The following is a 26,570-nucleotide window of genomic DNA, read 5'->3' as shown; positions in this document are numbered from 1 at the left end:
TGACATAGGGAGATTGTCCGCAGTCAAAGCTCCCCACCGCCAAATGCTGCTGAAGTCCCACAGCCACAGGCTGGATCCAAAAGTTCCATAAACTGGATCCAGTCCACAGGCTGTAGGTTGCTGACCCCTGCATCAGAGGGCTGAAAGTGCTTCCTGTCACAAAAAAAGGGTCTTTGAATGTTTTGTTAGATGAAAGAGTGCAAAAACTAAGGGGAAGGAAACCTACAAAAAGAGAAATGTCTTCTGGGCATGAAGCTTTCAAAAATACTCCTTGGTTTCCTTACCAGTGTGCAGTCATGGGTTTTTTAGGTTTATATAAAAAATGAGTGCATTAAAATACCAAGCTAGGCAGCAGGATAGTGTTACATTGAGAAGAGGATGCTAATGAAAGGATAAACACAGGAAAAGCAACAACAGACCTAGTTGGAGGGAATTCTGGTAGATGGAAATAGGGAGATAGTCCTCTTCCCAGTTCAGAGAAACTCAGGAATGTTTCTCCTCTGTTTAGGAAAAGCCAGATTCTTCCAACTCTGAGAAGCTGTTTTCTTTGGAAGATACCAAGCCTCTGCCCTGTGGTGCAAAGGCAACTACTGTAGAGTTTCCCCTCCACATAAAGCTAAGAGAGAGAAGGTTAGTTATAGACCACCAAGGTCACCCCTGACAGAAAGTCAAATTCCCTGAAAAAAGTTGGTGCGTCCCAGCAGGGACGTTCAGGTGGATCATAACAATGGAGGAAGGCCCCAAACCTCCAGATCCACATTAATATCAAATCACTTGGCTGGGTAAGTGGTGAGGAATGGTAGGCTGTCCAGCTTGGCTTTTGCTTTCATGATAAACTCTTCAGAGGCACTCATCAGTGGAAGTCGTGGGGGACCCATTGGAATGCCAGACAAGGAAGTCACGATCGCTTTAGTCTGTGCAACACCGAAACCTAGGTGGGAAAAAGGAGAGCAGGTTACCTATCATCTCACTTCAACATACACTACTAAACGGGGGCTCTAAAATATTAATGGAGCAAACTTTTCAGCTTTTGTGACATGGAGGACTAAGCCCTGGGTTTAAACACTTCTCAGCAGGGAGAATGGTGCAATTAGGTAATAGCAGAAACCACCTTTATTTAGGCATACTGTCCTCCAAAAGGTATCCTACACAATATTTACTAACATATGCTTACATTTCCAAAAGTAACTCTGGAAAAGTGGCTTTGCAGGGGTTTCCAGTTGCTCTTTGTCTTCTAGATCAGCTTAGAGTTATTTATGTATTTAATACACAAACATTTCCTCTAACTCTCAACTTTGCAAACCCAAGCCAGGAACCCATAAAAGACCTGGCTAGTAGGATTGGGTGAAACTTTGGTCCCTGATTCAATTCGGTTGAGATTCAGCCTGATTCAGTGGCTGAATCTCTGAATCCAAATCAAATCAGAGGACCCTTTAATCTCGCTGAATTGAATCAGAACCCCCCGAATCGATTTGGGGTGATTCAGACATAGACACAGTTTTAAATGTTTTTTCTACATACCTCTAGGTAGCAGGAGGCTTGTGAATGCTGCGATGCTGCAGCACATGGAATGTCTCACAGAAGTGCGGGGGGCTCCCCACTGCACTTGGCAGCAGACCCGGGAGTGGACCAGAAGCACTTCCAGTCCACTTCCGGGTCTGCCAGAGCTTGTGTAGTGGGCCCCCCCATACTCCCCTGGCTGGTGACTGGTGCCTCCTGAGTCTGGGGGGGACAGCCAGGGTCCCCCTGCAGCCAATCGCTGAGCTGGGGGGATATGGGAGGGCCCCCCTCGTACGCTCCCCGGCAGACCCAGAAGTGGACCTGAAGTACTTCCAGTCCACTTCTGGGTTTGCTGCTGAGCACGTGGAGGGCCCCCATGCACTCCTGTGGGACGCTCCATCTGCCCCATCACTGCAGTGATCACAAGCCGTGTTGCTACAAGGTATGTAAAAAAAACTTTTAAAGCTGTGTCTGTGTCTGAATCGCTGATTCTCTGATTCAGCATCGAATCTTCGATTTGGATTTGGACGAACTGAAGCAGGGACAGTGATCTGAATCAATGAACCAAATCACTGTCCCTGATTTCAGGCTGAATCTGAATCAAATGGGGCCTGCTTCCATGGGCCCATCCCCATTGGCTAGGTTTACATACAGGTTCTGAAACAACATTTTATTTGACAACTTATTCATGTACAAATCAGAAAGAATCCACTCTTCCAAAGCTATCTTGGCTCTGCAGTGCTAGCAGCATAAAAAAAACTGGCAGTGGAGTAAATAAATATAGCTTTGAAAACATATAGGGAGCATGCCTGAGCTATAAAAAATATTATTTTTTTGAGTAATTTTTCTGCCCTTAAAAGTGCATTAAAACTCCAGGGCCTGACTTTTCTCTCTCATTTACTTCTGCACAGGTATAACTCTGAGGTGGACACAGTTACTCCTAAATTACAGTAGGGAAGAGGAAAAGAGCATCAGGTTCCTTGGGTTTATTTGTCAGACTAATTTTATTCTGTCTGGAATTGAGAACACCCCAAAATAATGGAACTGGAAGGGAGCTTGGGATGAAAAAATGCATAGGAAGAGTCAGGATAAGAAGCAAGCAACCTAGGGCACATTTTTAAAGCTGCTGATAGCTCGAGAAATGGCAGACATGACATCTACTCTGTATATCCTTCAGGAAGGAATTCCTGGTGTAGAAACTCGGGAGCACTAGTGACATTCAGAGGCTTACTATCCATGTGTTATGAGGGAAGGATGAATCTACTGCAGCACCTACCTAGTTTGAATACAAAGCTGAGGAATTCCCCAATACAGAACTAGAAAAGACAAAGACAAGAGTACTGTTATTCACTTCTTTATGTATACAAGACACAGCTATTCAAACTGTATTATATACTTGTACAACAATAATATAAATACATACAACTAGGCAAAAGTCCCCCCACCCCCTTCCAAAAGTATAAAATGACCCAAAAGGACCAGGCTCACTCAAGCCATCGCTCTCATTCAACCTGCTCCCTTCACCCAATAGTCTGAGAAGGCTGCTGAGTCTTGCACCACGCTCTGAAGGCCTACAACTCAGACCTCCTATTCCAGAGGATCCTAGCTAAACAACGAACTGCTCTAGCCACTAGTCCAGGGGTAGGCAATTATTTTGAGTGGAGGACCACTTAATGAGTTTTGGTGAGCTGTTGAGGGCTGCACACAAAATCTTTCAAAAGATATCATTTTAACAAATTATAGATGAAAAACAAATTGCATACTATAAATCAGACATCTACTATACCATATTCTAATTTTATTTTAAAAAATAATTTTTGTCCTGATTTATGTTTTTAAATAGTGCGTATAGAAACAATTGCATAATAGTTCAAAATTAAGTCTTACTTTCATATAGTGGGAGGAGTGTGTGGGGGTGGGCATGTAGGCGGTTGTGGGTACAAGCATAGGTGTGGGGGGAGTATGTACATGCAGGGGGCTGCCTGCACACTAAGTCCTGGGAGCCAGATAGTGGTGGGTGGGGGGAAGAAGTGCAGGGGAGTGTGCACAGCAGACCTTGCCCAGGCAGTACTGGTGCAGATGTGGTCTGTAACCCTGCTCCTGGCCAGCATCTGGTCCTGAAGCACTCCGCATGTGGCCAAGCCCCACATTGTCCAGACACAACACATCCTAGCAGCAGCCATATGCTCCTGCCAGGGGCAGCCTGTGCCTGCGCTCATGCCCACCCCACTAGCTCTAGATCCAGCCAACGTGCATGACTTCCCAGCGGGGCTGCTCCTAGTGCGGCTGCAGCTACCTGGGTACTGCTCAGCTTCCCCTGCCTCCAGTGGCTCTTCCTCTTCCTGCCATTGCTGTGGCACATGGGAAGGGGGGGCGGGCGTGCGCACAGCAGTGGTGGAGAGGGGAGCTGCAGCCAGACAACTTCTGCCCCAGCACGTATAGCTCCAGCTCCTGGCTACCTTTCAGCCACTTGGCCACCTACAGGTGGCTTCTCATCGCACCAGGTGGCCAAGTGGATGAAAGGTAGCCTGAAGCTGAAGCCCCATGCACTGGGGCAGGATCCTCCTGGCTGCAGCTTCCCTCTGTTTGAAGCAGCACAGCAGGGGAAGGAGCAGGAATCACATGGGCAGCCAAGCAGTACACAAGTGGCTGTGGCCCCACCCAGAGTAGCCCTACCAGGAAGCTGTACATGCTAGCTGGGGCTGGGGTGTGCGGGTGGGAGTATACTGTGAGCTGTCCCAAGTAGGAGCAGGCCAGGCTCGGCCCCACGCAGAGTGCCACAGGGGCACCCAGGGGCCAGTTCCAATCACCTGGTGGGCACCCAACAGCAGGCCGGATCTGGTCCACAGGCTGTATTTTGCCCATCCTTGTACTAGTCCATCCTTTAAAAAAAAACAAGGAGCTGAGGGGTTAATCTGTATGCTCCAGACTGAGATATGAAAATGGTGCATCATTTGCATATTGACTACACTATCACTCACATATCCTTCTTACCCTCCAGTTGGCCTCAGTGTAAGAACAGCAAAGGCACCCCGACCCAAGGAATGCTGCATAGAGAACCCCAATGCAAAAAGCTATTGCCTACTGTTAACGAGCAAGTTACTCAAAAATGGCTCCATGCACTCCTAGTATGATTTCAGACAGAACAGAAATAGCTGCCTGGGAACAGTGTTAAAGAACACTGACATTTCTAAACTAATCAGCATGGATACTTGTTGATTCTTCTATACCAGAAGGAGACTGACCCAGGCAATCAGTGTCATTCCTATACCATGTACAGGCCTGAAACCAGACAGGCTGGTGTCTAGGAAAACCAATATTACAACAAAGACCATCATAACCTTCTCAGTAACCTTGTCCTAGATTGGGAGCTTCAGCAGAGACAGGTGGAACTATTTCCTGAGCAAAAATCTCATTAGTGTCAATAAGAGTTTCTTGTGCTTCCTTCAGAGAAATTGTAGATAATTTCAGCCAGTAGTTGGCTAGATATCTCTCTCCTGGCAAGCCAAGAAGGACCTGAGTCCAACTCACAGGCTGCTCCTCAAACCTACCATGCTGCATGGTCACAACAGTTTGCTGAAGCAGGGTATTACATTACTAAAGAATGCTATAGCTGTCTTTCAGACATAAAACTCAGTCTGAATTGGGCAGGAGAGCCAGGTGGTGTAGCCAGGTAGCCCAGACTAGTCAGAAGGGGCTGTGAATGCACATGCACTGGAAGGGCAGAGGGAGAAGGCTGGGTGAAAGGAGCATACATTGGAATGTGAAAAGGGCCAAATCCAAAGCAACGATGTGCATGCACGTGATTGGGACTAATCCAAACATTCCTGCCCATAGGAAGAAAAGAAAAACAGTATCTGCTGCACACAGTTTTGATGGCTGAAGAGCAGGTTACCCAAAGGGAAGAAAAGCCAGCTGTGACTGGTTAAAACAAGATAATGGGTAAATGCCTAGAGTGTGTATTTAAAACATAAATAAATGGATTACCTGGGTGCCAGACAGACTGGTTGTTGTTGGTGGTGAGAGAAACCAGTACAGTACAATATATACAGGACATGGGAAACACCCAGAGTGAAAGAATTAAACTTTTTTCAATAAAAGAAGTTTAAGGGTGGAAAGAAAGGCCACCCCTGTTACAGATAGGTGGAGATGCCATACCTGATACTTCCTAGCTAAGGCAAAGTCCTGATTTGCATAAGCCTGGAACATCAAGTTGTTTGCTTGGCCCAAGTAGTTGTATGTGCTGCCAAAAACCAAAGAGGAATCAATAAGCACTGCTTAGACAGGCCACTGTGATCAGAGTAAGTTACACCCAGGTTTTGTAGCATAACGTTTTATTTTCAGAATGTAATCGTTCTGACCTGGGGAGGGGCCAAGGGAGCTTGACATCCCTGCTGTAGACGAACCTATATTTGGATCTCATTTCCATCTGTGAAGTGGGGTACAATAGCACCCCCTCCCCCCTCACAAGGGCATTATGAGGATGCAAAAATACATTAAAGATTGTGAATGCTTGGACACTGCAGCAACTGGGATCCCCACCAGAGATACCAGGAATATATAGCAACAAAACATAAGAAGTACAAAAGAACTGACCTTCCAACTGCTCCAGTTGCCCCCACTGCCAGAGCACTTAACAGTTGCTAGTTGGTGAAAGACAAAGTGTTTTACTTCATATAATAGAAACAAAAAGGAAGTAAAAGCAGTAAAAGTACAAGGCATTACAATGTTTGGGATTAAATTCCATTCTGAGTGGCAATTGTTCTGACACAACACATCTTAGCATCAGCCATATGATTTTAGAGTATTGCTAGAAGGGGAGGCCCTTACCTCATCCACCCCATAGAGTAACAGAAATTGCTCCTTGTTATACTTGTCCATACACTGCGCAAAGTCCAAGAGGTCTGTGTCACTGTATTTCACGCCTTGGAAGGTGGGGATCTGCTTTTTTATTCCATCCAACAGGTCCTCAATACAAACTGCACAGAACACCAACCTCAAATGAAGCATCATACTTCAGTATCATGAGATGTCCCTGCTCTCCTCCCCAAAAGCATCACCGTCCCCCAGAGTTCACTTGGGCAGACTTGCTCCTGTACAACTTTCTGGTCCACATTTAAGCGCTTGGTTACTTAAACTGCTCTAAAACAAATAATAAAAATATCTCTGAAATAAATGAACAGGTGAACAAATGCACTTGAGGATGATTACATCAGTACCATGATATTGTTCACACAACCTTTTCACTGACACCTGCTCCCCTAGATCTTAGTTCTTGACAACAGCCAGGATTACAGTGATCAAACACACACCCCACTCAGCTGAAGAGCGCCTATCATTTTGCTACTAGTGGCTTTCTCCCATCATTTTTCAGTTCCTGGCTTGTATATTATTTATAACAGAGGTATCAAAATAATTTGGCCCCATGGCTCAAATCCCTATCCACTTGGCAGTGGGGCAAGCAGTAGCAGTATTAGCCACTGTGGATGTATTGGGAATGACGTATCACACGATATACAGATGCATATCGTAGGGAGTTGGGAATTACCCACATAATAATATATACATGTTCCCTGAGAACTGAAAAGAAGAATGTATTCAGATTATTAGGAGAAACTTCCCCACCAGGAGGGTAGTAAAGCACTGGAACAGGCTACCCGGAGAGGTTGTGGAATCTCCATCTTTGGAAGTTTTTAAGATCTGGCTAGACAAAACTTTGGCTGGGATAATATAGTTGGGCATGGTCCTGCTTTGAGCAGGGGGTTAGAGTAGATGACTTCCTGAGGCCCCTACTACCCCTAATTTTCTATGATTCTGTGATTGTAGATGAATGGATAAGGTGAAGGTACTTAACACATACCTGGAATGGAAAATGGTTGTCTAAGGACTTGTGGGCTTTGGATAACTAAGGCCCCTGGCTGATGGAGGCTGGATAGTGCAAGCTAACAAGTTACATGCAGAAAACTGATGGAGTCCAAGGCAGAAGCTGCATTTTAGGGTAAAGTGCAAGGTAAGATCATATCTAATTCTTACAAGTTTTGTTCTTATGTTTCTGTCTGTCTCAATATTCCTGCTTTTAAGATTTCTCTTGTTTATGTAATACATCTTTTTGTTATATCTTAGACCTTACTGATCATCTGTGCTAAGGGGCATTTCAGAGCAACTGGCAAATACAGACTGGTTACTCCTACGGTGGTGAGGAGTATTAATTTTACACAAAGCCAGATAAGAGTATAATTCTTTAAGCTGTCAAAATTTCCTTGACTAACTGGTAAGGCCTGGTCTAGGAAGCTGGCTTGGTGGCTAATCTCATCTTGTTCTTAGTGGTCTAGCAGCAGACAGTGGAAAGAGGTTTGAGGCTGACAGATGCTCCTGAAGGTGAGAGCACCCTGATGTGGACAAGTGGTACTTACTCTTTACACCTGTTAAAGGAGGAATGTGATAGTAGTAAAATGGAATGTGAGGGGCTTCAGATGCAACTTCCCTTAAGAAAGCAACCAGGGCATCTGAAAGAGAGAGTGAAATAAAACAGTCACATACTGAGTCATGGGAAGGAGGTCATTCCAATGAAGAGGACTTCAGGTTCACAGGCTTGCTCTGGGGAGCTGCCATTGTCCCATCTCTTTGCACTTTGCAGGCATATTGTACAGGAATTAAATATTTTATGACCACTCTAGTGGTCCCCACTGCATATGTTTCAAAAGTCAACAATACCACAACATGTATATGCTCTTGGCCTTACTTATGGTACATGGTTAAAAAACATACAGCATTTAATCAAATACAAGATGAGGGGTTTTTTTCCCCCAGCTGGCATGGGGAAAACAGCCCCACATCTTACATTTGCATACAAGGAAATCTCACTAAATACACTGTCTATCATTAACCTGCTGTCAAAAGCAGCATGTGCTCAGTCATGAAAACTAACTATGAAGTTGATTAAATACAGCCAACACTGAGTATGACTATAAAACAGGGGCTCCCAAACTGTGATACATGTACCACTGGGGGGTACACAGGAGAAATTGTGAAATGGCAGATTTAATTTTCATTACAATGATTGGCATTTAAGGAGTTAAAATATAAAACGTGCTGGAAAGGATACGGAGACAGCTGGTAAATCTGGAAGTGGAGTCTGTAAAAAGAAAAGGTTTGGGAACCTCTGCTATAAAACACATAGCCCATGTGGGAGAAACAATCTGATGGGAACCTTTTTTTTTGGTAACATTTTATTAGAAACCAGACAATATCAAACAGATTAAAAAAAGGACCCCGACTGATAGTAGTAACCCATCTGAATAAGATTTAATGGTGGGGCCCATTAAGTGTAGTCCCCCACACCACCAACTCTTTTTCAAGTCATGGTGAGCCACTACACTGCATACATTTTTACTTCCTCTTCACTCCCACAACTGAGCTGTGCCTTTCTTTCCCATTTCCAGTGATTCCTGTTTCTACACCAACCTTAAATGTCTGGCAAACATTACCAAATGGGGCCCCAAACAGTTCAGGACCCAGAGGCCATGCAGGACTACCTGCAGGAGCTCACCCAGATCCTTGGGGGGGGAATGAGGGCCAGAAGCTGGTGGAGGAGTAGACACTGGAGGAGACCACCAAGACTCCCCACAGCTTAAAAAATTGTAAGACTTCTGGGACAGAAAGCTTGCTCAAGGAGTCACCCCCCGGGACCATGTGGGTCCAGACCTGCTAAAGGTGTATAGGGAATGGCTGCAGGAGAGCTACCTGGAGGTAGGGATGGATCAGGGCCTCATAACCCTTCTTCATAAGAAGGTGGTGAGGGAGGATTTGAAGAACTGGGAATCCATGGCATTCCTGAACTTTGACCATAAACTGATGGTCAAAGTCTTGGTTGAGTGCTTTAAGTCTGTTACAAGTGCCACGATCCATGAAGAAATCATGCACAGTGCCAGGGTAACTGATCCACAAAGCCACGCTACAACTGCAAGACATGCTGTAGTACCAATGGGAGAGAGGGCGGAACACAGCCATGCTGAATCTTGACCTGGAGAAAGCTTACAACCAAGTGTCTCACAGGTCCTGTTAAAGATGCTGAAGAAAATGGTGGGCCCCCTGACCTTCATTGCTTGGATAAAGATGCTGTAAACTGAAGTGAGCAGCAGGGTGCTGGTGAATAGGTTGCTGACTGCCCCGATCACACTGGAGTCAGGCGCCTGGCAGGGCTGCCCATTTTTCCCCAATCCTGTTCATCTGCATGACAGAACTGCTAACCCGGTAGCTCATATGAGATCCTGGGATCAGCGGAATGAAGATCCCCATGGGAAGTGAGGCAGAAACAAGAGTCCAAGCCTACATGGATGACCTCAATGTCCTGTGCAGTGACAAGTGGTCAGTGGAAAGAGTGTTACAACACACCCAGGTATACAGAGCAGTGGCAGGGGCCAAGCTCAATGTGAGCAAGGGTACCTGCTGGCCCTGGGAGTCTCTGTCCCACACAAGGTGGTGAAAATCATTGGGGTGGAGTTCAATCTGGAGCTGAATGGACAAGGTATGGGAAAAGACTGAGGCCAAAGTGAAGCATAGACTGGGACTATGGAACACGCATCACCTGTCAATAGGGGGGCATGTGGTGCTCATGAGGATGGTGTTGCTACCAGTGCTTATGTACATCCGGTCTTCCCCCTGCTCCCCAAGAGAAAGTTGTCCATAGTATCCAAAGAGCCATGTGCATCTTCTTTTGGGGCTCGAGATGGGAGAATGTTGCAAGGACCACGCTGTACAAGACTAAATGGACAAGACCTGTGCTAAGACTTGCAGAAGTTTCAAGAAGAAAAAAGAAGTAACATGCATCAATTCTGGATGAATTAAGTGCACGGGTATTACATGCAGATTGCTACAGCCATGTTTAATGTCAAGGTTATTGCTTTCAAATTTGCTCCTCAGTTCCATGTGGACCAGACATTTAAACAAGACTAACTGTTTAACAACATTCTCCTGTTCCACTAGGCCAAGTACATGGACCAAATCTGCAAACTGTCAACTGAAGCAGACTGTAAAATGGCTTGCTTTATAAGATACTTCGCAGGGCACCTGCTGTAATACTGGTACACACCACTGAAAGAACACCTTTAGAGCAAATACAAACTGCACAAAAAGGCTCCAGTGACCTTGGCCAACCACCGTAAGATGCAGGATGTGGTAAGGGTAAGGGACAAGACTGTCACACTTGGATATACTACTCAGCAATAGCTGCCAGGCCATGTGAGAGCTAATCTTCCACATAAACCTGCAGAAGGAGCATAAAGATTTGAACTGGCAGGTAACCCACTGGGCATTCCCCATGTGGGTACCGAGACACAGAGAAAGGCAGGGGCCCACAGAACTGCACCAGGCAAACCTACTGGTAGAAGGAGGAAACAATCAACCACCTTCTCTGGAACTGCCCATACACCAGAGAGATGTGGAAGAGAATCATGAGGACATGATGGTAACTGGTCATGACCCTCACCAAAGAGGTAGTGCTGTTTGGACACCTGACCAAGCAGCAAGGGACCCTGACAGCTTGTTTCAACCAGTTCATCTGCTTCAGGAGTACCCTGTAGAAGACCAGGAACCTGCTCATGTACAGGCATACAAACCTCCCATGTAAGGATTGCATCAGAATGGGAGCGATTGAGCTGCAGGTGTACTACAGGAAGGCAAAACAAGATGACAGGGAGAAGAGTAGAGGACACATGGAAGAGAAAACACTGGCACAAAATGTGCAGAGGTGGGACAACTGGAGAGGATAACAACGATGATGATGACAATAACCAGTGAAAGGACTGGGGAAACATTTGGGAGGGGGAAGAGGGTGCTAAGGCAGTCTCCTACACGATTGGATTGGGCAGAGATAGGGATAGACGTGCGGGCAGTGGGTGCGCGGTTATGGCTATTGTAATGGGGATGATGATAGTTTATCTGTAGATGTGTCATGGACTGCCAGGTGAACTAGTGAGACAGAACTGTAAAGATACAGTGATTTTTTTGGTGAAAAAAAAAGGTTTGTTCTACATATAAACAGGTGCCAAAATGCTGCTCAAAAGTGTGTTTATGGAATACCTGTGCTAAAACTTACAGTAGTTTCAAGAAGAAAAAAAGATAACATGCATCAATTCTGGATGAACTAAGTGCATGGGTATTACATGCAGATTGCTACAGCCATGTTTAATTTCAAGGTTATTGTTTTCAAATTTGTTCCTCACTTTAATGTGCCCAGGGAGAGCAGGGTCTGACGGTAAGGAAAGGGGGAAGAGGCTGCCCAGGGAAGAAGCTGGGGAGAAGCAGAGGGCAAAGGGGCTACCTGACCCCCCAGATCTATTTTCCCTGCTGTAGCAGTGGGAGAGGGGCAAATTCAAGGCAAACCTCTAATAGTTCGAGTGTGTGTGGCAGAATGCCACCTCTATCTCTCCCCAAAAACTCTGCTATGTGACAATTTGGTTAACATGGTTACTGCAAAGGGCAGACATCCCATGGGCTCCAGGTAACCCTGAGGTGTAACCTGAGCTGAATACATTCCAGAGGGAGGGGGAAAACCTGCTCCCTCTGCCTACGTGACTGGCATCAGAGCTTAAGCTCCCTATTGCTCTAAGCAACGCCAGCCTGACTGGGAGGGTGCTAGAGACCCTGCCAGTCTACCCGGCAACCAGTGATGCATTTCAAATTGGTTGGCTGGCACCCAACAGTTGCTGGCCTTCATTGGATCAGGTAAATGAGGTTATAAGGGCTATATAAGTGAAGGACTGCCCAGAAGGAGGGGCAGTAGCCATGATGAAAAAAACTCAGAAAGAAGCTGGATCATCTGAAACTTGCTCTCTCTCTTGAAGCTCATGAGCAATGAACTGCTTACCTCCAGAGGGAATCTCCACCTGCCTCGCAATGATACGTGTGAGTAAGCTACCTGAGCTCTAACTAGATATATAGCTTTCAGTAACTCAGTTGCGTGATCAAAGGCTACCCAGCCACCCTGTTCACTCTATGGGATTTCTCTGATATTGCTCTACTCTGTACCCTATTCCAAACCTACTCCTTGTAACAGTAAAGTTCTCCTTTGTACCTAGCCTGGAAGACTTATTGGGAGAAGGTCTAAATTATGCCTTGGGGTCCCCCTGGTTCAGCTGACCAAGGGAGACTACTATTTCTGCTTCAGACCAAGGGAAGCACCCCAAGTTCTTGCTGTGAGTCAAGGACTACTAGGTCTGTGTTTCCCAGGAGGCACAGAGCCAGGATCAGTCCAGACCCTGGGTGGTGGTGGCGTTACCCCCAGACTAGCAGGTGTCCTCCAGGAAGGAGGTGGGCCAGATGTGAGGCGCCCCCAGGGAGGCACTCAGAGCCTGGAAGGTGTGTGGCTCAGCACAGGAACACCCACTAATGGCCCGCCAGTCTACACCTGTAAAACTATAACAAAATTGTAAATATTCCCTAACTAGAATCTAATTAGTGGGCAGTCATCTTATAATCAGGGCTGTCTTTGAGTAAATACAATAATTATTTGTGCTCCTATAGTTTCTTCATATTGTGACGGTTGTGCATAAATCAAAACACCACAACAAATTGTTATATTTTCTAGTAATATGATACACACAGAACCAGGAACTGATAATACCTGCAAGGCTCGGAGGTGTGTCAGTTAGGGGCTGATCGGGCTTAGGCTATCTGGAAGGGGTGTGCGAAGTGGGTCCTATTCGATTCGGATTTGGCCTGAATCAGGGACAGTGATTTGATTCACTGATTCAGATCATTGTCCCTGATTTGATTCTGCTGAATCCAAATCCAAAGATTTGATGCCAATTTGGAGAATCAATGATTCGGACATAGACACAGTTTTAAAAGTTTTTCTACATACCTTGAGGTAGCAGGCATGGTTTGTGAACACTGTGATGCTGGGACACACGGAGCGTCCCACAGGAGTGCGGGGAAGTGTGGGGGGGACCTCCACGTGCAAACCTGGAAGTGGACTAAAAGTACTTCCGGGTGCACTGGGGAGCGTGCTGGTCTCCCCTCCCCACCCCCGCTTAGCAATTAGCCACAGGGGAACCCCAGGTGCCCCCCCAGACCCAGGAGGCACCAGTCGCTGAGCTGGGGGGACATGGGGGAGCCCCCTGCATGATCCCTGGAGGACCCAGAAGTGGACCTGAAGTGGTTCTGTTCCACTTCCAGATCTGCCGCCGAGTGTGCTGGGGAGCCTCCACACCTCTGTGGGATACTTCATGCGCCCCAGCATCGCAGCATTCAGGAGCCCCTGCTACCTAGAGGTATGTAGAAAAAACATTTAAAGTTGTCTTTATGTCTGAATCTCCAAATCGATTCAGAGGGTTCCAATTCAATTCAGAGAGATTAAAGGGTCCTCTGATTTGATACGGATTCACAGATTGAGCCACCGAATTGAGCTGAATCTCTGCTGAATTGAATCAGGGACCAAAGCTTCTCACAGCCCTCCTATCTTGCCCAGAGTATACTGCTAATACTCTGAGTGTTCAGGAAACTGATAAAGAAGAGCATCTCACAGAGTCTGACAGCCACAGCAAGCCTACTCACCTTTGTTTTTAGGTTTAAAAAAAAAGGGGGCTATTGCAGAGATGCCACTGGCTCCTATTTCAGCTGCATGTCTGGCCTAGAAAGGAAAAACAAGAGGTATATATATACGCAGTAGATGTTTTTCACATATATAGAAGAGAGGAACCATCTTGATTGTTACATTCCACAGCTATGAATGAAACCCTAAGAAAAACATAAGTTATGAACCCTAAGAAAAACATAAGTTATGAACCAAGTCAGATCAGAGGTCAGCGTGAGTTGTGCCAGTTTACACTGGAGATAAATTTAACCTTTCATAAACAGAATGGACTACATACATGTCTAAGCACACTCTACCTGATTAATAAATAGTATCCCAGGCTAATAGCTTTTATCTGCCCTGAAATAAGTTAGTGTCACTGGCTCCATTGTAAAGATAGGGAAAGAGGGACATAGGGATTCAGCAGCTTGCCTGCATCTACTGTTGTAGAAATCAAGAAGAGCTGGCAAATCAGTACTTGGCTCCCTAAGATTTTTTTAAAATCCCTCCTTCCACTTATTTACATGACCTGGATTCCCACCCTTCCCCAAGCAGTTACCCAGGAAACAAGTGAACTTGGCCTGAAAATTTCTCTGCATCCTTGCCCCTCATATAATTTCTGAACCAGCATGGCTACAACATCACTTTTACACTACCATATGCATGTACGCATACACAGAAGCAAGGGATAGCCAAGAAAGAGGAGTGGGAGGGTCTGGAAGACTCACAGGAGATAGTGAAGAAGAAATAATTGAGGAAAAAAAAGAAAGGAATGAAGGGGAGAAGTGGAGGAAGCCAGGAAAGATATGTTATATTCAGGGATCTAGATAATACCGGTAGCTAGTACTTTTGGGTTGCTACTGAAACGTACAATTGGTCTAGTTTCCTAATCCACCAATCACTGTAGTATTTGCATGTCACTAGCACAATGCTACTAACCCTCTTTGTATTTTCGTGCAACTTATGCTGAATTGGGGGTTTGTTTGTGTAGGACAGCAGTAGACCTTCAGTCACTTATATTTTCAGGTTGTCACCCTTTCTCCAGAAGCATCCCGATTTTGAGAAGAGATTCTGAATCCTGCACACCTACCCAGCAGCATGTTAAAGAATCCCTGAGACTCTTTAGGACATAGCAAACACCATGATGCAGCAGTACTAAAGTGACATCAGGACAACCACCTCATGACAAGCTGACAGACTTCCAGGAGGGCTCTTCCAAACCTATGTTCCTTAAGTTAACTGCTTAACATAAACCTTCAAAATTAGAAACCTTATATTAAACCTATCCACAACAGGAGTACAGTTCAGGGCAGTGAGGCTGGCCTCTCCAATTAACTAACTCACAGTAGCCTTACCATCCCAGGGTAGCTGGGATTTTTCCTAAAAATGACCCATGGTAAAGCCATTAACATAATTTAAATTATTACTGTGTTTTCTGGCATGCAGCATGCCCTGGAATATGCACATCTTGTTTTTGAAAGGCAGAATGAATACATTTCCCCCCAACCAGAGTTATGGCCATAAAGAGCAGGGACACAATCTAATCTTCAGGTGACTCAGCCTCTTTTTCCTGATTTGGTTGTGAAATAGGAGGGGAGAGGTTAGGAGCAGGTAGCAGAGAGCAAAACTGCCCTAATAAAGGTTAGCAAGATTAGTGGAACATCAAAAGCATGAAAAAGGAGAAACAATAAGAACCATTAAATCAACTGACTGCCTTAACTGCCTAAATTTTTATACCACAACTTCTGCACTGTGGAGGAGGAATCAAAGCAGGGTGCTTCTATTTCAGACAGCAAATTAGCTTCTCTGATTAATGCAGTTACCCCACTTTTGGGGGGATAATTTTGGAGGTGGGGGGAGCAGGTGAGTGCTATATGCAAGAAAACATGATAATTGTGTTATTGAGATGAGTGGATTAGTTCACGTGAGGGACATCACGTAACTTTCAGATGGGTTTCTTTACAACTAAAAACATGATATATAGATATCTATATATCATGTTTTTAGTTTTAGTTTATATAAATATATATATATAAAAACCCACATTGTTTTGCATTTATTCAGCACTTTGGACAAGGAAGTCTTTGTTCAAGATGGGGCTCCAATAGTAATACCTTCTGCACAGTGACAGCACCACCAGGGAAATGTTGGTAAAGCAAACCAGCTCAATCTGATTAGACTCAGCACTTGTGTACTCAAGAATTAAGAAGGTCCCCCAAGATGGAGAAGAAATGGTAACTTGCATGTAAACTCAGGGGGAAAACAAACAAATACACAAACAGTAAGATAAAGGAAAGGGGTTAGGAAAATATCATATACACACCAGTTCCTTTGACTCTGGTAGACTTAATGCTCCCACGTGAATGATCACATGTTCCAACCTGTACAAGAGAAAAAACAAAGAATCATGGGAGTTTAGCATTGGTGAAGGGTACCAGAGAATTTGTATATGAAGCCCAGTATTTAACCCAGAACAGGTACTTCACAGAGCTGTTAAAACTAAATGAGATCTAGAACTAAAAGTGTCAACATGTGACAGGAAGATTAGTCCAGCACCCCACTTTTTACTTCCCTTCCACACCCAGGTCCTGATGTCATAATCTAATTCCTAGAGTTTCTGCCTTACAACAGTCCACTGATCGTCCTAAAATAAACGCTCTCCAGGTTACCTTCTGCCTTGCCCCTAGTGGAGTCAGATTTGTACATTAGGGCTGTGTGAAGCTTTGGTCCCTGATTCAATTTGGCGGAGACTCAGCCTAATTCGGTGGCTGAATCTCTGAATCCGAATCAAATCAAAGAACACTTTAATCTCTCCGAATCTAATTGGAACCCTCTGAATCAATTAAGAGAGAATTGGAAAGATTTGGACATAGAGAAAGCTTCAAATGTTTTTTCGACATACCTCTAGGAAGCAGGGACTTGTGAACACTGCAGTGCTGGGGCACATGGAGTGTCCCACAGGACTGCAGGGGGCTCCCCAGCACACTCGGCAGTAGACCCGGAAGTGGACCAGAAGGACTTCCAATCCGCTTCTGGGTCTGCTGGGGAGTGCACAGGGGAGGGATGGGGGGGTGGTTCACCTACACCCCTCCGGCTTGGCGACTGGTGCCTCTTGGGTCTGGTGGGGGCATCTGGGGTCCCCCTGCAGCCGATCGCTGAACCAAGGCAGCATGGGGGGACCCCCTGCATGCTCCTCGGTGGACTCGGAAGCAGACCGGAAGTAGTTCCAGTCCACTTCTGGGTTCGCCACTGAGCATGTGAAGGGCCGCCCTGCATTCCCGTGGAATGCTCCATACGCCCCAGCCCCACAGCGTTCATGTACTGCACCTGCTACCTTAAGGTACGTAGAAAAATTTTTTCAAGCTGTGTCTATGTCCAGATCGCTGATTCTCTGAATCAGCACTGAATCTTCAGATTTGGATTTCGCCAAATTGAATTAGGGACCATGATCCGAATCAATGAATCAAATCACTGCCCCTAATTCAGGCTGAATTCGAATCCAAATCAAATAGGGCCCGTTTTGCATACCCCTACTGTACATCTCTGTGAACAATTCATGGTGCTTGACACCACTTTACACAGATAAAAACGAATGTGCAGAATACCTATCGTGTTCAGCAAATTCGGAGAGCTAATCTTAAAGCTGGATAAAGAAACACCCATTATTTTTTTATGGGAAATGTCATATATTTTTAACAAGAAACTAAACCCAGATTTCTCTTGGGAACATACAAATCACACACACTCTCCTCATCCTACCTTCTGAAATATTTTTGTCTTCTCATTTCTGCCTTACTTCCCAAAGAATAATCCCTAAAATGTAAAGCCAAATAAAAACTTTCTGGCAAAACGTTTGTTTTGTTTTCACTGGTACAAACCAGTTCACATCACCTACATTTGACTGTCTCCCCACCACTGTGAGGACTGCCAATTCCCTGGTTGCAAGGAGATGGGAGGAAGGAGCTGCAGCATTCCCATCCCTGCCCAAATGTCATGGAGCAGGAGTAGGGGGAGGATGCAGAGGGGAGACAAAGCCCTAATTGGTCTCCCTCCCTGTCTGATTTCTCCCACTTTTACCTACATGAGTATGATGTGGCCTAAGGTCTATAAAAAGCTTCCAGGTCTTTGCGTTGTGCTAGCTGATCAATATTCAGCTTTCTGGAAGCTGCTCCCTACCTGCCCAATCCTTGGTATTCCATCAAGAACATCATGCAGTGCGCTCTATGGGAGAAGGCATCCTTGGCCGTGTGTGCCCATATGAGATGTAAGGCAAGTAGCCTTGTCTATTTCAGAAAATTCATCCTGTGCTGAGAATAGGGGTCAGCAAGAGGTTCAGTAAAACCAACAGTGAGCATGGTTTAAATTCAGTGTGATCTATGGCCGGCCACACACACGGCACCTAAACTTCCAACAAAACAATTTAACATAGGCCCAGCTGCATTTACTGCTGAAACCACCCAATAGCAGGTAGTTTTCTTAACTGGCAGGACTTATAAGTGCTGTCTCTCTTTCCCTTCCCTCTTACTTCTTACTGCTCACACCATTCCTTCATTCCACATAGTCATCATCTTGCCTTGCTAATTCTGGGCACCACATTTGTTGCCACCTCCTTTAGCCCATTGTTTTTCTTACTTTCTATGTCCCTTCCTTCTCTGTTCCACACCCCCGCTTCACTTTTGGCACGAGTGTCAAAGAGGGCAAAGAAAAGCAGTATCAAACTATAAAAGATATCACAAAGGGAGGACAGAATAGTGATTAGGGGATTGCAACTTGGGTCTCTGAAGACCTGAACTTACTGTGTCACTCTAGGCCTTGATTCCACATCTAGAAAACGAAAACAGCAGCATTTCTTTACCCCTCAGGGGTGTTGTGTTCAATATATATACACATATTGAAAGACTGTGAGGTGTTGCAATATTGCTTTTACACAGGCCATGTTAGTGGAGATAAAAAGATTTCTTGTGTCACATCACTCATTTCTTTCGCTATTCCCAAATCATTCTAAAAGGACATCTACCAAAATATCTTTCCTCCCCTTCACTAAAGGAATGGGAAGAGAAGACCCAGAAGCCCTACCAGGAGTGGAAAAGAAGTCAGTGATTCATGGATGGCTGAGTCAGACAGGACTACAGTTATTTGTTTTGACACTTCTAGCGACATCCCGATAAAGGGGCCAGGGAAAAAATATAGGGGAAGTAACTAGAGGATGTGACTTTGCACAATTAAATCAGATCTCTCTGCTTAGCTAAGCAGTTATATTTAGGCAAACAGAAATGTTTCCCCAGAGATACTCACTTTTTTTTCCCTTGATTCACCCATTCTTCTGCCAGCTGCTTCCTCTCCTGGGAGCTCAGCGCCAGCCCTTCTCCTGTTGTGCCATTCACTGTTTCAAACAGAACACAACACACTCATTAAGGTCTGGCCAACCTGCAGAGGCTGTGCCAGTTTTATTTAAGGCAGATCTTTACATTTTTAGAAAGCACTGATATAAAAAAAATGGTTCCTTTTATTCTATCCTGCACAGAACTGGAACTTTGGGCAAGAGCAGATCCTATAAGTTTAGATTATGCTCTCTTTCACTGAAAAACACAGTTTTATAATACTTCCATTCCCTTACTCCACCCCATCTTGGCTGACAAGACACAGTACATCTGTATCCCATGAGAAGAGGCACAATGTAATTTCTAATAAAGACTTACCAAAAACATTTTTCACTCCCTGCTTATCTACCAGGTAATCCACATACTGACCAATCACAGACAGGTTAATTTTTCTGAAATAAAAGAAAATAAAAAAAGGAAAGGCTATAAACAACATCTGTATTGAAGGAAGCCCTGTCCAAGTCCATTGCTAGTACATTTCTCCCTAACACATTGGCAGAGACACAAGTATAGACTAGACCAAAATTCTCACACGCTGCTTTCATTAGGATGTAGGGGAAACTCTGTACATGAAGCATCTAATCAGGATACTAGGGACTGAGACTGCTGAGTCTAGAAAGTGTGCTGTACATCAGGGGTGTCAAATTCATCTGGCCCAGAAGCTGGTCTGAGGGCCAGACTGGGACCAACCCCCTGTGGAGTAGCTATGATGCTAAGTCCAACCCACGTGCCATACACAGCATGTGCCAGCCCCCAGGGCTGGCTTAAGGTACACGCTGCCTGCTGCCCACAGTGCATGGGCTGGATCCAGCACTACAGACAGTACAGGGCATTGGTTCAGGGTACTGCATGCAGCCTGTGCTCTAGACCCTCTGTGCCACCTGCACTGCCAGGTCTAGTCCATGTGCAATGGGCACCATGCATCCTATGCTGAACCTGGGGGCTGCATACCTGGAGGCTGCATAGCAAGCCCTGCGGCCAGTATGTACTGCCCGATGTGCCAGACTAGCCAAGCACACTGCACACAGCAGGGGCTGGCATGGGGCATGCACTCCAGGCTGACCAGCCCTGCATGCTGACTCCAATGCTGGTGGGGTACTTTGTGGAGCATGTGGCCCATGTCAGCCCTCTGTGCCATGTGCGGTGCACACAGCTGTGCGCCACATAAAGCATGAACTGGCCCTGGGATGTGCTGTGGCCTCTGGGGCTAGCCCCAGCCATGCCCTTCCCATAGTGCATGGGCTGAACATGTTACTGCACATGTCCCATGGGATCCAGGGCACCGGCTGCATGAATCCAGCCTGCATGCCACATGCATTGCACAGGGCCAGGGCTGGTGCATGGGCTCCATGGGCCAGTTCCAGTCTGCAGGCCGTGTTTGACAGCCCTGCTGTACATGAAACCTAATTTGGGGTTTCTGGAGCAAGAGTCTAAGCCCAATTAAACATAAACCTAGATGTCATTGTTCTGTCATTGCTACAGGGTATTTAACGCTGTATTTTTCCCCCAGGGTTTTAATGCATACACTGTAAGATTTCCTAATTCTTCCTCTCAGTCTTGACCCTTTTAAATCCTCTGCCGCAGTGGCCAAGCAAACTGACTCCTGGAAAGAGGTAACGAACATAGGTAGGAACCTACTGAAATTACAGCAAGAATGCACTATGCAGCAGCTAATTTAATCTGGCTATTTTCACTGCTTGCCCCACCACCCCTCTTGACTGGCAGAGGAGCCCTGGTGGCCTTGCTGCTGATCAGCCAGGAGGCAAAAGCCACAGTTGTAAAAATGCTAGGGATTTTGCCTCCCAGTTAATCAGCAGCAAGCAGCAGGACCATCAGGGCCCCCAGCCAATCAGGGAAGGGTGGGGAGGGCGCGTGGCAAAAATAGCAAGATTAAAGAAGCCGCTGCAGGCATCAAAAATTCCTAGGAACATGGAAGTGGAAGGGACTTCCTGGGTCACTGACTCCTGTCTCCTGCTATTGCAGGCAACCACATCCTATAAGTCCATTCACAAACTGATCAAGCTTCATGGTCAAACTCATTACAGTTTTTGACTCCACTGTTTTGGGAAGCTGTTCCAGAACCTTGTTGCTCTGATGGTTAGAAACACTTCTCCTTTTCAGCCTAAAATGTATTCACGGACAGTGCTTACTCATTTGTTCTTGTCCCAACACTATCCTTTACCATAACTCTTTCTTCTCCTTCTATGGGGGTTCACCACCACCAAATTTACAGTTAACAATCAGATTCCCTTCTCAACCAAATAAGCCAACTTTTTGCCTTCTCTTGCAAGATACATACTCCATTTCCCTGATCATCCTTCTCTGCATTTGTTACATTTTGAAATGATCTTCCTTATATGTAGCAACCAAAACTGAACAAAATGTTCCAGATTATGTTGTAAAATGGCTTGATATATCTCTGTCTCTACTGGAAATACAGGTTTCCCTTGCTTTATGCTGTACACGCATTCCTGGAAAGTGGTGCATAGCTCAAATTTGCATAAAGGAAACCCACTTTACATAGTAACAAATAGGGATACGTTCCAAGACCTCAACTGTACTGGCCCCCAGACCCATTTCTACCACTTTTACAAGACAATTTTGGTACTCACCAACAGCAGACAGTACACACAAGCACAGTGTGATGGTACCATAATGGGGATGGCAACTACAGAAATGTGTTGCAGACAATGAGCGAGGAACACAGATCCACACAGGAGACTATATTTTGGTGCGCATCACTCCCACAATGCACTGCACAAAGCAGCTGACTGCGGACTTCCACCACACCAATTGCATAAGAGTGAATTTACCTCGCATATGACAAATTTTTGGTTTAAAAAGGGTCATCGCGTAAGAGTGAATTTGCACATACACAACACATAAAGCGAGGGAAACCTGCACCTTCTTTGATACAAGGTGGGACTGTTTGCCTTTTCACATCATATTGGAAACTGACAGTCATGCTGTGATCAACTATTACCCCCAGGTTTTTCAATTCTTCCTCATTTCCAACTGAAGAACTCCCAGCTTATAGCATTAATTCATTTTATTATTCCCCAAGAGCATGGCTTCAAACTGGGTACTACTGATTTTCATTTCAGTCCCAACAGGGTTCATTCAGGTGGCTGACGTGAACAAAATGAATTCTAGGAAGTCTTTTTAGGTAGTCTTTCAGATATGAGTGCAAAAAAAAATCAATTCACTTATTGATTCACAATGTCTCTTATTTACTGCTCTTTACAAATGCAGAGATACGATAGATTGGACTGAATTCTATTCTTTCTTCTACATCAACAGAACTGTTTGCAAAATTCCAATAATCTGTGCAAACTTAGGTTGGCTCGGGCACAATGGATTGTGCCTGTGTCAACAAAGGATAATTTGTCCTTCAGAACTTTTATTGCTGGTGAATACATGAAAGAACACCTTGTCTCCAAACCAGGCTGAGTTTGAAGAAAAAAAAGGCAAGGGAAAAAAATTTGAACTTAACTTTAAACTGAGCATGCTCACTACAGAAACCAGAGAGAAACATGGAACTGTATGGTTCAGAACTGGTTAAAAAAAATGGTGACAATTTTCTTTAATGACTTCTTTAAGTCTTTCTCACCCTCCCCACCCCTCAGTATTCCACTAGATGGCTCCAGGCTGCCCAGTCCTGTGGTGTTGCATTTCATTGGTTTGTATGCCTGTCGCTTGTAGAGCACTTAGAAGTTATTTAAAAGGAGGTCACAGTAAAAATATTATTATTCACAGCTTCCCCTCCTATTGGATTCTTGGATACTCACCACCTAACCTCTCCAAGGGATGGAATGGGCCATGGTCTTGGCTCAACCACAACTGAGACAAAACAAACCACTTACATCTGTCACAGAATATGCGTGTTTCTCATATTGTATGTTGTAGCTTAAGAAGAATTAACACTTGAATAGGATGCTCTTAAGTTATAAGAAAAACAGCACAACTCCTGATTCACTATCCTCTGGGAAAGGGGGGGGGCCATAACAACTACTCTGACAGTGTAAAGAGACTGTAAAGAAGGCAGGCAACATATCCTGCATCCCAACAGTCTCTTTCCAGCCAGCATAGGCCTGACAGTAAGGATTCTGCACAAGTTATGCTCCTGGCCCCTTGTTTAAGTTCCCTTTGTGAGTCAGGGAGCTGGGGAGACCAGAACACACTATGACTATTCTCTGCTTCCTGAGGACATATGGAAAGGAGAAACGAACAGTTCTGTGGTTATCCAGTTTATACCAGGAGCCAAGAAGCCCCTGCATTAAAGAAAGACATAGATGGCTTAAAATCATCTCTGCCTCTCCCACCCCATCTCACTGTCCTCCTTCAAATGCAAAGATGGGGTGACAGAGAATAGGGACCTGAGAGTGAAGATTTCTTGTTCCATTTCTAGCTCTACTACACAGAAGCTGTTGGACTTTGGGCTACTCACTCAGACCCTGATATTTAGAACTGCTGAATGTCTTTAACTACAGTTAAGAACTGCATATGCTCAGCACCTATAAAAATCCAGCCAGTGGCTTCTGCATGGCAATTTGTTAAAATTAGGGTAATAATGCTTCTTCACTGCATAGGTGTAATTAGCTAGTGGTCGTAGAGTGCTGTATGTGCCTCCCATGGACATGGCTTGTACAACTGCATACAATTGCAAGGACTAAACAGACAGCATTTGCACAAGTGTTGACAAGTACCCAGGCTAGCTAGCCTTCATAATCACAGGATGCAATCTGCTAACAGCATCTGTCAAATGTTACCTTGACCCTTCTCTTTGCTCGCACAAAGACAGAATGGGCCAGCTGTGTTCCACGTGTGACAGAGTGAAATCCTGAATGCTTTGTCTCTCTACAACCCCAGATCACATCTACTTATTTACAAGTCAGAATGCTTTTCCCCATTCCCATGCCTGCAAACTTGGCTTGAGTTCTGAAAGTCTAGTTGGAAAGATTCTAACTTGTACTTTAAAGACTTTATAGTAATCACTTGTTGCACAAATGCTGTGCTAACAAATGCACAGCCTGGAATAGAATACCAGTCACTCTCTCACTACTGTCACACACATATGCCCCATGCTGTATGTTGGGGTGGCCAACCTGGGGTACACATCACAAGTGGCACAGGCAACCTCTGTGTGGCACACCAAAAAATTAGAGCTGGAACAGGCAGCATTGTGGCAGATAAGGCAGAAAGCAAAGCAGCAGATTGGTCAAGGAGCCCAGGGCAAGAAGCAGAAATAGAGCAGAAGATTAGTAAGGGAGAGGAGATTGGAGTGGCACTCAGGGAGGATGTAGGGCTAATTTGCGAGATGCCTGCCAAAAAGGTTGAACCCCATTGCTCTGTGTCACCCATCATAGCTGGAATGGTAAAGATAGTTAGAAAATTGATTTTTTTTCAGTAAATAGTTGTAGACAAAGAAGTAGAGAAATAAAGTTCTGGGATAAAAGTTTACAGTACATTCATTCATTTTCTGTTAAAAGTCAGGATCATAATGCTTCTTCAGCACACAGGTATAATTAGCATTAACAGGGGCTTGCCAATTTTGACAGCATCCCTTGTGCTGGTCCACGGTAGTATTTACCCATCTGACGTCAACGGAGTGACTGTAGCTGCTACAAGACCCTGCAACTTCTTTTGGGATGCCATTGCGCTGTGGAGAGAAGTCAGAAAGAGACAAAAATATCTATATATTCCTTTGTTGACAGGAGAAGCAGATTCCGAGTAACCTCTGTTAATAACAAAGCTCTACAGTCAAAAGTTCAGAACAAGTGGACTTCACACATTTCTTGGTGGGGGAAAGGGAAGAGATTGTGTGCAACTTGAGAAAAACAAGCAAATGCAAGTACGTATATTATAGTAGCAAAGGCTGAGCATGGGGAAGGTAGCACCTAGTCTAGGTAAACTGCAAAGATGTTTCTACAACGTGTGTGTGCATATGTGTGTGCATGTGCATTCAGTTCTCTGTGTGGGTACACACATCTGCAGGTCTCTGTGTGTATGCATGTGCATGCTTTCCTCTGTATGTGCACATGTGCATGTTTCTCCATGTGTGCACGTGTTTGTGTGTGTGCGTATTTCTCTGTGTGTGCATGTTTCTGTCTGCAGGTGTGCATTTCTCCACGCACACGCTTCTCCGTGTGCACGTGTGTGCATTTCTGTGCGCATACGTGTGTTTTTCTGTGTGCATGTGTGTGCGTGTCTCCGTGTGTGCATGTTTCTCCAGGTGCGCGTGCATGGGCGAGTATGTTTCTCCAGGTGTGCATGTCACTGCAAATCACACCCCTCTGGCACTGACAGCACTTCCATTGGGTCTCTGCTTGAAGTAGAAGTTTTCTATCAGCCCTGGGGTCAAACCCCTCGGTGCGGACCCGGCAAGAAGGCAGGAGCCCCGCACCTCAAGCAGGACAGGCAGGGAGCGGGAAATGGCCCCAGTGCAGGGGGTGCCCAAGCCGGACCCCAGCGCCGGGGGGTCGGGAGGGAGGCAGGTGAAGTCAGGACCAGCCCGGGCGCTGGATCAGAGGCCGGCCCCGCCTGCCGGCACCCATGCCCCGCCCCAGCCCCTCCGCCTGCTCTCACCTGTGCCGCGGCCGAGCAGCCTGCCCGCGCGCCGAGCCCTGAGCGCTGACCCTGCCTGCCCGCCGCGCGCATGCGCATGCCCACTGCCGGCCGCGCCGCTCCGCGCCGGGGGCTGGCAGGGCCGCGCCGGCCCACGGGGCCGCTCCAGGCCCGAGGCCGGTCTCGCACGGCCGCCTGCCCTGCTCCTGCGTACGTAGGGCAAGGCTGCTCGCACCCTGCTGCTGCTTGTTCACTGTGGTTAAAGCCGGGGGATGGGAGAGGAGGGAGACAGGAGCCCGGGGCTTCCTGCTACGGCCTTTGCTTCTCTCCCCCGCCTTCCTGCTACATGTGTCAGGTTGTTTTTAAGCCTCCCGCAGCGGCGCTTGGTGTTGGGGATAGCCGAGCTTGACTGGGCTGTGCCAGTGCTCCTGCTAGGACCAAAGCCGGCAGTAGCGGCGTTAGGGGAGAGCAACTCAGGCCCCCACACCTTAGGGGGCCCCAAAATTTTGAACCTAGAATATAGCTCCATGCTAAAAAAACTCTGTAGTATC

General features: G+C 45.9%; 1 protein-coding gene across 1 annotated transcript; it reads right to left on the bottom strand.

Moving 5' to 3' along the window:
- Nucleotides 1–218: 218 nt before the first annotated feature.
- On the bottom strand, nt 219–26,339 carry NPL (N-acetylneuraminate pyruvate lyase). The gene is made up of 12 exons (XM_090048166.1): nt 26,041–26,339; nt 25,046–25,114; nt 19,774–19,847; nt 19,370–19,457; nt 16,398–16,455; nt 14,056–14,131; nt 7,914–8,006; nt 6,331–6,479; nt 6,097–6,143; nt 5,659–5,743; nt 2,777–2,816; nt 219–931 (listed from the first exon to the last, which is right to left on the bottom strand). The coding sequence occupies exons 2-12, from the start codon at nt 25,108–25,110 to the stop codon at nt 771–773; spliced, it is 936 nt and encodes a 311-aa protein (XP_089904292.1). The 5' UTR covers nt 25,111–25,114; nt 26,041–26,339; the 3' UTR covers nt 219–770.
- Between the last annotated feature and the right edge of the window lie 231 nt (nt 26,340–26,570).

This window comes from Crocodylus siamensis, chromosome 5 (assembly GCF_052110815.1).
Source record: "Crocodylus siamensis isolate JL-2025a chromosome 5, ASM5211081v1, whole genome shotgun sequence".
Lineage (NCBI taxonomy): Eukaryota > Metazoa > Chordata > Crocodylia > Crocodylidae > Crocodylus > Crocodylus siamensis.
This window is presented reverse-complemented; position numbering and strand designations above follow the sequence as displayed.

Coding starts and splice junctions, on each gene's coding strand:
- NPL (XM_090048166.1), bottom strand. CDS start 25,110: ATGGCATCCCAAAAGAAGTTGCAGGGTCTTGTAGCAGCTACAGTCACT. Junction 16,456..19,369: donor GTGAATCAAGGGAAAAAAAA/GTGAGTATCTCT, acceptor TCTCTTGTACAG/GTTGGAACATGTGATCATTC. Junction 932..2,776: donor CAGCTTTGTATTCAAACTAG/GTAGGTGCTGCA, acceptor TTTCCCACCTAG/GTTTCGGTGTTGCACAGACT.